Here is an 11575-nt window from a genome sequence, read left to right on the forward strand (position 1 = left end):
AACCTGTGTGTGGCTTGCAACGAAAGTCCGGGGAATCTCAGTGGCGGCTTGGCAGGTTCGTAAGGAAAAAAGTTCGTAAGAAGAGGCAAAAAAATTCCAAACCCTGGGTTCGTATCTTGAAAAGTTTGTATGATGAGGGGTTCATATCATGAGGTACCACTGTATATCTAAGAACTACATACTTTACAAAATCATATTTCACAGCAACAGCAAAGGGACGTTACAAATAGTTCTGATACACTTTGCAATCTGTCTGTCTAAAACTTTGGTTTGTATAACTTTTCAGGCCTACTACTTTCGGAGACCTATATAATCAAACCTCAGTTTTCCTCCCTTCACACTTGGTTCTTGGCATTTAGGCCAGGGGCCCTTTTCCTTGGAGTACTCCAATAAAAAGCAATCAAAATCACAATCACATCATGTCTGGCATCCATCATTAGTCTCAGCACCAAACTTAGACCCAAATTGGGGACAACAATCTAGTCATCCAATCAACACTGAATTGAAATAACCATTTAGCTTCTGCTCTAGAAATCTCACACTACTTACCAGAGCTTATAAAACTTTCGCCAGACCCATCCTCGAATACAGCTCATCTGTTAGGAACCCATATCGCATCTCAGGCATTAACACCCTTGAAAATGTTCAAAGATACTTCACAAGAAGAGCCCTTCACTCCTCCACTTGAAACAGAATACCCTACGAAACTAGACTTACAATCCTGAGTCTTGAAAACTTAGAACTACGACGCCTTAAACATGATCTAAGAATTTCCCACAAGATCATATGTTGCAATGTCCTGCCTGTCAAAGACTACTTCAGCTTCAACCACAACAACGCAAGAGCACACAACAGATTCAAGCTTAACATTAACCATGCCAAACTTGACTGTAAAAAATATGACTTTAGTAATCAGGTTGTTGAAGCGTGGAATTCACTACCAGACTCTGTAGTATCATCCCCTAATCCCAACATTTTACCCTTAGATTATCCACGGTTGACCTCTCCAGATTCCTAAGAGGTCAGTAAGGGGCGTACATAAGCGCACTAGAGTGACTTCCGTCCCCTGTCCTATAGTCTCTCCTATATCTCATATTTCTTCTCTACTATATCCTCTATAACCTTCATTGTGTATTATTGTGTATTGAACAAAACAAATAAATAAATAAATAAAAATTAAGGGGTCAGGTTTTCTACCACCTCAAGAATGGCTGGGCCATGCTTTGAAGGTGCTATTATTAAGGAGAAATTATCACTATTAGGTTTCATGAGTCACCAATCAGCATTGACATATTAAGCTGCTTTTCATTCCCATTACAAATCTAGATACATTTCTGTTGAGGCCCGTCTGCGTCCTGCGCAGCTGGTCACGGATCCCAAAGATCGAGAGACGGTTGCGGCCTGGTAACCTAAGCCTGTGTTATCTGTCACCCAAGTCTGATAGTGAGGAGGTCAGAAAGGATGTGGTGTCACAAGCTGAAAGCCAAACAGGGCCTTCTGCATCTCCCAAGGTGCACATGAGTGATTCAGGAGAAGAGAAGGAGCCTCTTCTTGGTGGTAGGGTAGGCAGCAGTGTTCCCTCTAATTTTTTGGGGGGATGGGCGGAAAAGTATAGTGTCTGAGCGGCAGTCCCTTCGGGACTGGGCGGCACAGAAATATTAAATAAACAAACAAACAAACAAATAAAAAACCCACCCTGTTTTGCCTCAGAGAATTTCAAAATAAAATACTGTACTGTGTGTCTATAACAGTGAGCTCATAATAGGGCAACTCTATCAATATCAAAATGCCACTTAAATAGTTGAGCTAGTTTCAAACTAGATTTTGATTTTCTTTCTCTCTTCCTTACTCCCATTCTTTTTCTTTCTCTTTTCCTTCCTCTCTTTTTTCTATCTGTTTCTCTCTCTTCCTCTCTTCCTCTCTCTCTCCTTCCCTCTCACTCTTTCCCTCTCGGCTTCTGGGCAGGTTTGAAAAACTCTGAGTTGATGATGATTTTTAAGTGAGCGATTGCTCACTGCTCAGCTTAGAGGGAACTATGGTAGGCAGAGTTGCCAGAAGGCACGAGTGGCTAAGAAAGAGGAGGTCTCTGCTTGAATAGACCTCTAGAACAATTGGCCATGCTCTTGGGCTATTTAAGGTTGGGCCACGTGATGCCTCAGGGAGGAAGTCAACTTTCATTATGTTCCAGATGTCCGCTTGGATGTCTCTCTTGGGATATTATTATTTCAATGATGAATTACGAACTGGGGAGTTGGACTCATTATCTCCAGGCTTTCTGCCACCTCAGTGTGAGTCAGTTAATGAGAGCTATGTGGTCAAATAAAATATCTGTGACTTTTGGTTTCTGTTTTGGACTCTAATTAGCAGCTGGCACCAAACAGACTTATTTCTTGCTTTGTTGCTAGATTTCTAAATCCAAACCTATAATAATAATAATAATAATAATAATAATAATAATAATAATAATAATAATAATAATAATAATAATAATAATTTGGGATCATAAGCCTGAAAAAGTGGTCGAAAATGAGCAAGCAAAACTACTGTGGGACTTCCAACTTCAGACTGGCCGAATTCTGAAGCATAACACAACAGACATTGTGATCGTGGAGAAAAAGAAAGTATGGATCATCGACATCGCAATCCCAGGAGACTGCAGAGAAATTAGTGAAATACGAAGATCTAAACATCGAGCTGCAACAACTCTGGCATAAGCCCGTGAAAGTGGTCCCAGTGGTACTTGGCACGCTGGGCGCAGTGCCAAAGGATCTCAGCGGACATTTGAAAACCATTGGAATTGACAAAATCTCCATCTGTCAATTGCAAAAGGCTGCTTTACTGGGATCGGCAAGCATAATTCGCCGCTACATCACGCAGTCCTAGGTGCTTGGGAAGCACCCGGCTGGTGATGAAATACGAAATCCAGCATAGTGATCTCATTTGCTGTGTTGTACTGACATAATAATAATAATAATAATAATAATAATAATAATAATAATAATAATAATAATAATAATAGAATTACATGCTTAAATCTTGTAAAATCAATGTGTGGGGGCCTATTTCTTGGAGGACTCATTGCTGGGACAGAACACCATTTCTATACATGCAAATACCTGAGAGATTTTGTAGGTATGCAAATCTGGATGGAGATGTCCGTGGAGGCCCCTTCAAGAAGTGCCAGGATGTTTTTCTGCCTTCCACAGCTATAGTTGGGCACATTGGCCTCTCCAGTTGAAAGCAGGTCCAGCAGAGCATCCGAAGTCATTTTCACATCAAAATAACTGTCTTGGATTGTGTAGCCTAACGTGAGGTTGGGTAAGAATTTTGGATCCTGGTTGATCTCTTGTACCGCAAAGAGGAAAGACAGGATTTTCCAATAAAATGGAGATCCTTTCCTGCAAATATGATTACAGACCATAAACATCCATCACAGCAAGAAACCAGTCTATTCGTTGTTTTTTAAAACCTCATAAATCTTTGCAATGTATCAATAACTATAGACTACATCAATAGTTGATGTAGACTACATCTGCAATTCTATCTAAGCTGTTTTCTATCTACTGTTTTCTATCTACTGTCATTGGAAGGAAGGAGTTTGACGTTATTTTAGGGTCAAAATAGGGTCTCAAAGCAGATTCTTATTTCTGACCTGCCAATTTCTGAATGCCGTGTGAAGTTTACAAAGCTATTGGAGGCTTTAAAATAGAACAACCATGAAAAAAGTGGATATAATTCATAGACAGAGACATATTTTGCGGAAGATCATTATTTCTAATCTACCAGTTTTATGAATGCTGTTTGAACCCGATCCTACGCAGCTTCTGCTCAGGCAATCTCACACTACTCACAAGACCCTATAAAACTTTTGCCAGACCCATCCTAGACTACTGCTCATCTGTCTGGAACCCATACCACATCTCAGACATCAACAACCTTGAAAATGTCCAAAGATATTTCACCAGAAGAGCCCTTCACTCCTCCACTCGAAACAGAATATCCTACGAAAATAGACTAACAATCCTGGGCCTAGAAAGCCTAGAACTACGGCACCTAAAACACGATTTGAGTATTGCCCACAAGATCATATGCTGCAACGTCCTACCTGTCAATGACTACTTCAGCTTTAACCACAACAACACAAGAGCACGCAACAGATTCAAACTTAATACGAACCGCTCCAAACTTGACTGTAAAACAATCGAGTTATCGAAGCGTGGAACTCATTACCGGACTCAATTGTGTCAACCCCTAACCCCCAACATTTCTCCCTTAGACTCTCCACGATTGACCTCTCCAGGTTCCTAAGAGGCCAGTAAGGGGCGTACATAAGTGCACTGGTGTGCCTTTCGTCCCCTGTCCAATTGTCTTTCCTTTCTCTCACTTATCATATATATTTTCTTTCTTTCATATATCCTCTCCTCTAAGTTCACTTTACCCTTATATATATCACTACATGTCCATTTTTCTTCCTATGTATTTGTGTATTGGACAAATGAATAAATGAAATACAGTAAATGAAAATAAAATGAAATGAAATTTTCAAGGCTTCTGAAGATTTTAAAACAGAACACCCATGAAAAAAAATGTATTTGAAATATCGGACTTAGACTATTTAGAACTGCACCACTTTCGATGTGACTTAAGTGTAGCACATAAAATTATCTGCAACAATGTCCTGTCTGTCAATGACTACTTCAGTTTCAACTGCAACAATACACGAGCACACAATAGATACAAACTTAACGTAAACTGCCCCAAACTCGATTGCAAAATACTATGACTTCAGCAACAGAATGGTCAATGCCTGGAATGCAATACCAGACTCTGTGGTGTACTCCCCAAACCCCCAAAGCTTTAACCTTAGACTGTCTACCATTGATCTCATGCCATTCCTAAGAGGTCTGCTTTATTGATTTGATTTGATTTGATTTGATTTGATTTGATTTGATTTGATTTGATTTGATTTGATTTGATTTGATTTGATTTGATTTGATTTGATTTGATTTGATTTGATTTGATTTGATTTGATTTGATTTGATTTGATTTGATTTGATTTGATTTGATTTGATTTGATTTGATTTGATTTGATTTGATTTGATTTGATTTGATTTGATTTGATTTGATTTGATTTGATTTGATTTGATTTGATTTGATTTGATTTGATTTGATTTGATTTGATTTGATTTGATTTGATTTGTATGCCGCCCCTCTCAGTAGACTCGGGGCGGCTAACAACAATAATAAAAAAACATCATGTAAATCCAATACTAAAACAACTTAAAAACCCTTATTGTAAAACTAATCATACATACAAACAAATATACCATGCATAAATTGTAAAGGCCTAGGGGGAAAGAGTATCTCAGTTCCCCCATACCTGACAGCAAGGTGGGTTTTAAATATTCTTAACCATGTTTATACATTTTATGTATTCAAAATAAATAAATAAAATAAATAATGCATTAATCAGCACAGGAAAAGTGATTTAGATACTTTTTTCAAGAACCAGGGATGAGAGGTACTGAGATTCACTTCCTAACCAATAGTGCTGACACTTACATTTTGTTGGTTACCACATTTTCAGAGTATAAGATGCACCTTTTCCCCTCCAAATGAGGCAAAAAAATTTGGTCTGTCTTATACTCCGAATGTAGCTTTTTTGAAGCTTTTTTCCCCAGCTCTAACAGGTGCTAATGATCTTCCCAACTTGCAGGATTTTTTCATTCGTACTCCCTCCAAAGAAGTTTTTTTCCAGCCCTAAATTTTTGCAGGCTTGTTCTCATTGCTACTTCCTGCAAAGATTTTTTTTTCAGCCCTAACCAGAAGATAAAATAATGTGCTAAAGCTGGCTAGACTAAGGACACTAGCCAGATGAATATCTGGTAGATAAACTTTTCCCTTGTTTTCCTCCGCCAAAACTAAGCTGCATTTTATACTCTGGTGCATCTTATACCCCAAAATGGTGGAAGGTCTTAAGCATAAAACATATCTGGAAAGACTTCATGAACTCAATCTGTATAGTCTGGAGGACAGAAGGAAAAGGGGGGGAAAGGCAGTGCAGTCAGGCAGTAGGAAAAGCAGGTAGAATGCTTGGCTGCATAGCTAGAGGTATAACAAGCAGGAAGAGGGAGATTATGATCCTGCTATATAGAGCGCTGGTGAGACCACATTTGGAATACTGTGTTCAGTTCTGGGGACCTCACCTACAAAAAGATATTGACAAAATTGAACGGGTCCAAAGACGGGCTACAAGAATGGTGGAAGGTCTTAAGCATAAAACGTATCAGGAAAGACTTCATGAACTCAATCTGTATAGTCTGGAGGACAGAAGGAAAAGGGGGGGACATGATCGAAACATTTAAATAGGTTAAAGGGTTAAATAAGGTCCAGGACGGAAGTGTTTTTAATAGGAAAGTGAACACAAGAACAAGGGGACACAATCTGAAGTTAGTTGGGGGAAAGATCAAAAGCAACATGAGAAAATATTATTTCACTGAAAGAGTAGTAGATCCTTGGAACAAACTTCCAGCACACGTGGTTGGTAAATCCACAGTCACTGAATTTAAACATGCCTGGGATAAACATATATCCATCCTAAGATAAAATACAGGAAATAGTATAAGGGCAGACTAGATGGACCATGAGGTCTTTTTCTGCCCTCAGTCTTCTATGTTTCTATGTTTCTAAAAAATAAGGTACTTCACAAACCATTCAATTCATACCCTTATTTTTTTTTAAAGTTTTTTTTTTAAAGCAAAACTCAAATTGCTTGTTTCTTTTTAAGCACCTTTTCCCCTTTTGCACAATGTAAAGAAATCATTAATGGTTTCCTGTTGGGTATTTGGAGCAGTTTCCTCTTCCTACCAATCTTTCTCTTTCTCCTTCTCTTTTCACATCGCCTTCTCTAACCAGTTTGTGCTCTGGGCTGGTCACTTTGCATTCACAAACTTTCACATCAAACAGTTATAATCATATTTGGTGAAGATATGCAGAAGAAAAGCAGACTAGGTCTTTATTCTGCACATTAAACTGATGGCAGAAAAAGTCCCCGTTCCTCTAATTCAGGAGTATCAAACTCAAGGCCCATGCAGTGCTTAGTTCTGGCTTGCAATTGCAAAGCCTCTCTGGAACAGCAAAGGACCAGCCCAGGTGCTGCCACCAGCAAAAACAGAGTTCGGGGCTCCATTTTCACTGGGAGAGGGCTACCAAAACTAAAAACAAAACAAAAGGAGAAATGTTTCCCCTTTTGCATTTCAGCATCCAAGAAGGGACAGGAAAGAAGAAAGTTCTGGAGACCTCACCTACAAAAAGATATTGACAAAATTGAACGGGTCCAAAGATGGGCTACAAGAATGGTGGAAGGTCTTAAGAATAAAACGTATCAGGAAAGACTTCATGAATTCAATCAGTATAGTCTGGAGGACAGAAGGGAAAGGGGGGACATATTTGGACCGGGACTCATTGCTCACAGTCACTCATGCCCTCATCACCTCGAGGCTCGACTACTGCAACGGTCTCTACATGGGTCTACCTTTGAAAAGTGTTCGGAAACTTCAGATCGTGCAGAATGCAGCTGCGAGAGCAGTCATGGGCTTTCCCAAATATGCCCATGTTACACCAACACTCCGCAGTCTGCATTGGTTGCCGATCAATTTCCGGTCACAATTCAAAGTGTTGGTTTTGACCTATAAAGCCCTTCATGGCATCGGACCAGAATATCTCCGAGACCGCCTTCTGCTGCACGAATCCCAGCGACCAATTAGGTCCCACAGAGTCGGCCTTCTCCGGGTCCCATCAACTAAACAATGTCGGTTGGCGGGCCCCAGGGGAAGATCCTTCTCTGTGTTGGCCCCGACTCTCTGGAACCAGCTCCCCCCCAGAGATTAGAACTGCCCCTACCCTCCTTGCCTTTCGTAAACTCCTCAAAACCCACCTTTGTCATCAGGCATGGGGGAATTGAGATATCTCCCCCGGGCCTATATAATTTATGCATGGTATGTTTGTAGGTATGTCTGCTTAAAAAATGGGTGTTTCTTTAACTATTTTAAATTTTAAATTGTAAATTATTAGATTTGTCATGAATTGTTTTATTGTGTTGTGAGCCGCCCCGAGTCCACGGAAAGGGGCGGCATACAAATCTAATAAATAATAATAATAATAATAATAATAATAATAATAATAATAATAATAATAGTAATAATATGATCAAAACATTTAAATATGTTAAAGGGTTAAATAAGGTTCAGGAGGGAAGTGTTTCTAATAAGAAAGTGAACACAAGAACAAGGGGACACAATCTGAAGTTAGTTGGGGGAAAGATCAAAAGCAACATGAGAAAATATTATTTCACTGAAAGAGTAGTAGATCCTTGGAACAAACTTCCAGCAGACGTGGTTGGTAAATCCACAGTAGTTGAATTTAAACATGCCTGGGATAAACATATATCCATTGTAAGATAAAATACAGGAAATGGTATAAGGGCAGACTAGATGGACCATGAGGTCTTTTTCTGCCGTCAGTTTTCTATGTTTCTATGTTTCTATGAAAGGGAAAGAGGAAAGACAAAGAAGGAAAGAGGGGAAGGAAGAGGAATAAGTTGGAATGCCCCTGTAGTCTTACGTGGAAACCATAGCAGAGGGAGTCCTATGGAAATTATGTTGTTGAAAAAGAGTCTTTATTCCACAGATCATGCCACTAATGGAAAAGTCTCCCGGCTTGCCATAAATCGATGGCTGTTCCCCATCCCGGCCCAGAATCAAAGGGCACGAGGTCTTCCGCATCTTGGTGGCTGTGCAAGGCAGAAACAAGATCAGCAGAAATAGCAGGAGAAAGAGGATCATTCTTTCTATGCCTGCACTGTTTCCTGCCATGGAACAGTTTTTGTTACACAGTTAACAGAACATCTTTCAAGCTTGAACCTGCAGTAGCTTCTGTGGTGTAGACAGAGCTACACAATCGAAGGCTAACATTTAAGAGGATAAGACCGTGTTCATCTACATAGCATCTGCCCTGCCCAAAATGTCACACAAGGTGTTTATGCAGCCTGGATGTCAGGTTACCGCATGTTGCTCTTCATCTGTTGGGAAAGAAAATCCCAAGTGATGTGGCATCCACGTGAAACATGGGATAGCAGTAATTTTGAAAATTATAAGAAGAAGAAGCATCCCTATTGTAACGTCCTCAAGAGTGTACTTTCCAAAGTGCTCCATTCAGAAAAGAAACTCTTCCTGAAAATCTAGATAGGTTCTGCTTCCTGGGTTTGGACACTATCTAGTGTTTCATGTCATTTTTGGAAACTCCTTGTTCGTTTACAAAAGAGGAAATCTGGTTGGTGTTCTGGGTATAGACCAGGGGTCACCAACTGGTGGTCTGGGAGAAAATCTGCATTTCTGTTGAGGAACTTGGCCAAAATTCCCATACCGCTCATTTTATTTATTTTATTTATTGTTAGAGTTGGAAGGGACCATTATTATTATTATTATTATTATTATTATTATTATTATTATTTATTAGATTTGTATGCCGCCCCTCTCCGAAGACTCGGGGCGGCTAACAACAATATAAAAAGACAATGTAAACAAATCTAATATTAAAAACAATCTAAAAAACCCCAATTTAAAAAACCACTCATACATACAAGCATACCATGTATAAATTCTATAAGCCTAGGGGGAAGGGAAATTTCAATTCCCCCATGCCTGACGACAGAGGTGGGTTTTAAGGAACTTGCGAAAGGCAAGGAGGGTGGGGACAACTCTGATATCTGGGGGGAGCTGGTTCCAGAGGGTCCGGGCCGCCACAGAGAAGGCTCTTCTCCTGGGTCCCACCAAACGACATTGCTTAGTCGACGGGACCTGGAGAAGGCCAACTCTGTGGGACCTAACCAGTCGCTGGGATTCATGTGGCAGAAGGCGGTCCCGGAGATATTCTGGTCTAATAAATACAAATACAAGCCCCAAGTAGCGGGAGACAAGGGATCAGAGGTACTGAGATTCACTTCCTAACCAATAGTTCTGACACTTACATTTTGTTGGTTACCACATTTTCAGAGTATAAGATGCACCTGTTCTCCTCCAAATGAGGCAAAAAAATTTGGTCTGTCTTATACTCCGAATGTAGCTTTTTTGAAGCTTTTTCCCCCAGCTCTAACAGGTGCTAATGATCTTCCCGACTTGCAGGATTTTTTCATTCGTACTCTGTATAGTCTGGAGGACAGAAGGAAAAGGGGGGACATGATCGAAACATTTAAATATGTTAAAGGGTTAAATAAGGTCCAGGAGGGAAGTGTTTTTAATAGAAAAGTGAACACAAGAACAAGGGGACACAATCTGAAGTTAGTTGGGGGAAAGATCCAAAGCAACGTGAGAAAATATTATTTTACTGAAAGAGTAGTAGATCTTTGGAACAAACTTCCAGCAGACGTGGTTGGTAAATCCACAGTAACTGAATTTAAACATGCCTGGGATAAACATATATCCATTGTAAGATAAAATACAGGAAATAGTATAAGGGCAGACTAGATGGACCAGGAGGTCTTTTTTCTGCCGTCAGTCTTCTATGTTTCTAAAAAATGAGGTACTTCACAAACCATTCAATTCATACCCTTATTTTTTTTTTAAAAAGATTTTTTTTTAAAGCAAAACTCAGAGAAGGCTCTTCTCCTGGGTCCCACCAAACGACATTGCTTAGTCGACGGGACTTTTATCCTGTTATATTTACATTTAATGTCTGACACAAGTATGTCCCTTCTGGATTTTCTATCATGGTGCTCAGATCCACACTACCTGCCTCTCCCCATAAGAATGGAGGAAAGCCATTTAAATAAAGAGGTACTTATGAGATAGTCCTGTGTTGCTGAAGTTTTGCAGCTTTAAGGCACTAGGGAATGGGGGAGCAGAAAGGATACCAAAGCATATCTAGTGCATTTATTAAGAATTAGGTCAAGAAAAGACAGAACTGTTCTTATTTGTCAGCTTATGGAAATCTACAAACCTCTTAATGTCATGTCTTAAATTAAAGGGTGTTTTCATAGTTCTCTCTGCCCATCTTTCTCGTTTGCTCTTTCAGTCTTACTTATTAAATCAGTGAAAGCCTAAGCATGACTCCTCAATAAATTGTGATATGATTTAGAAAAGTAAAATAATGCAATAAAGTATTTTGATGATAGTAGTCTACAAGTATATGAGGGATGTCACAGAGAGGAGGGGATCACTTTATTATTCAGGGCACCAGAGGGCCGGACGAGGAAAAACGGCTGGAAGCTGACCAAGGAGAGATTCAACATGGAGATAAGGAGGAACTTCCTGACGCTCAGAGCGATCAACCAATGGAACAACCTACCAGCGGACGTTGTGAACTCCAACACTCTGGACATTTTTAAGAGAAGATTGAACTGCCACTTGACTGGTGTACTATAGGGTTCCTGCTTGGGCAGGGGGTTGAACTCAATGGCCTTCATGGTCCCTTTCAACTCCAACAATAAATAAATAAATAATAAATTTTCTCTGCAGACTAATTTGTACATAAAGCCCCAATATTTGGAAGAGCAAGGGAATTTTCTTCTTAAATCAGA

At 39.8% G+C, this 11575-nt stretch overlaps 1 protein-coding gene across 1 annotated transcript in view; it reads right to left on the minus strand.

Annotated features, from left to right (window-relative positions):
* LOC139159085 (vomeronasal type-2 receptor 26-like) overlaps positions 1-9421 on the minus strand; it is a 29028-nt gene extending 19607 nt beyond the window's left edge. The window contains exons 1-3 of the mRNA XM_070736449.1: positions 9316-9421; positions 8623-8791; positions 3107-3398 (exon numbers count right to left, since the gene is read on the minus strand). Of these exons, the coding sequence (XP_070592550.1) occupies positions 3107-3398; positions 8623-8791; positions 9316-9421 (567 nt within the window). The remainder of the gene's footprint in view (positions 1-3106; positions 3399-8622; positions 8792-9315) is intronic.
* Positions 9422-11575: the final 2154 nt, after the last annotated feature.

Source organism: Erythrolamprus reginae, chromosome 2 (genome assembly GCF_031021105.1).
Source record: "Erythrolamprus reginae isolate rEryReg1 chromosome 2, rEryReg1.hap1, whole genome shotgun sequence".
Classification (NCBI taxonomy): Eukaryota; Metazoa; Chordata; class Lepidosauria; order Squamata; family Dipsadidae; genus Erythrolamprus; species Erythrolamprus reginae.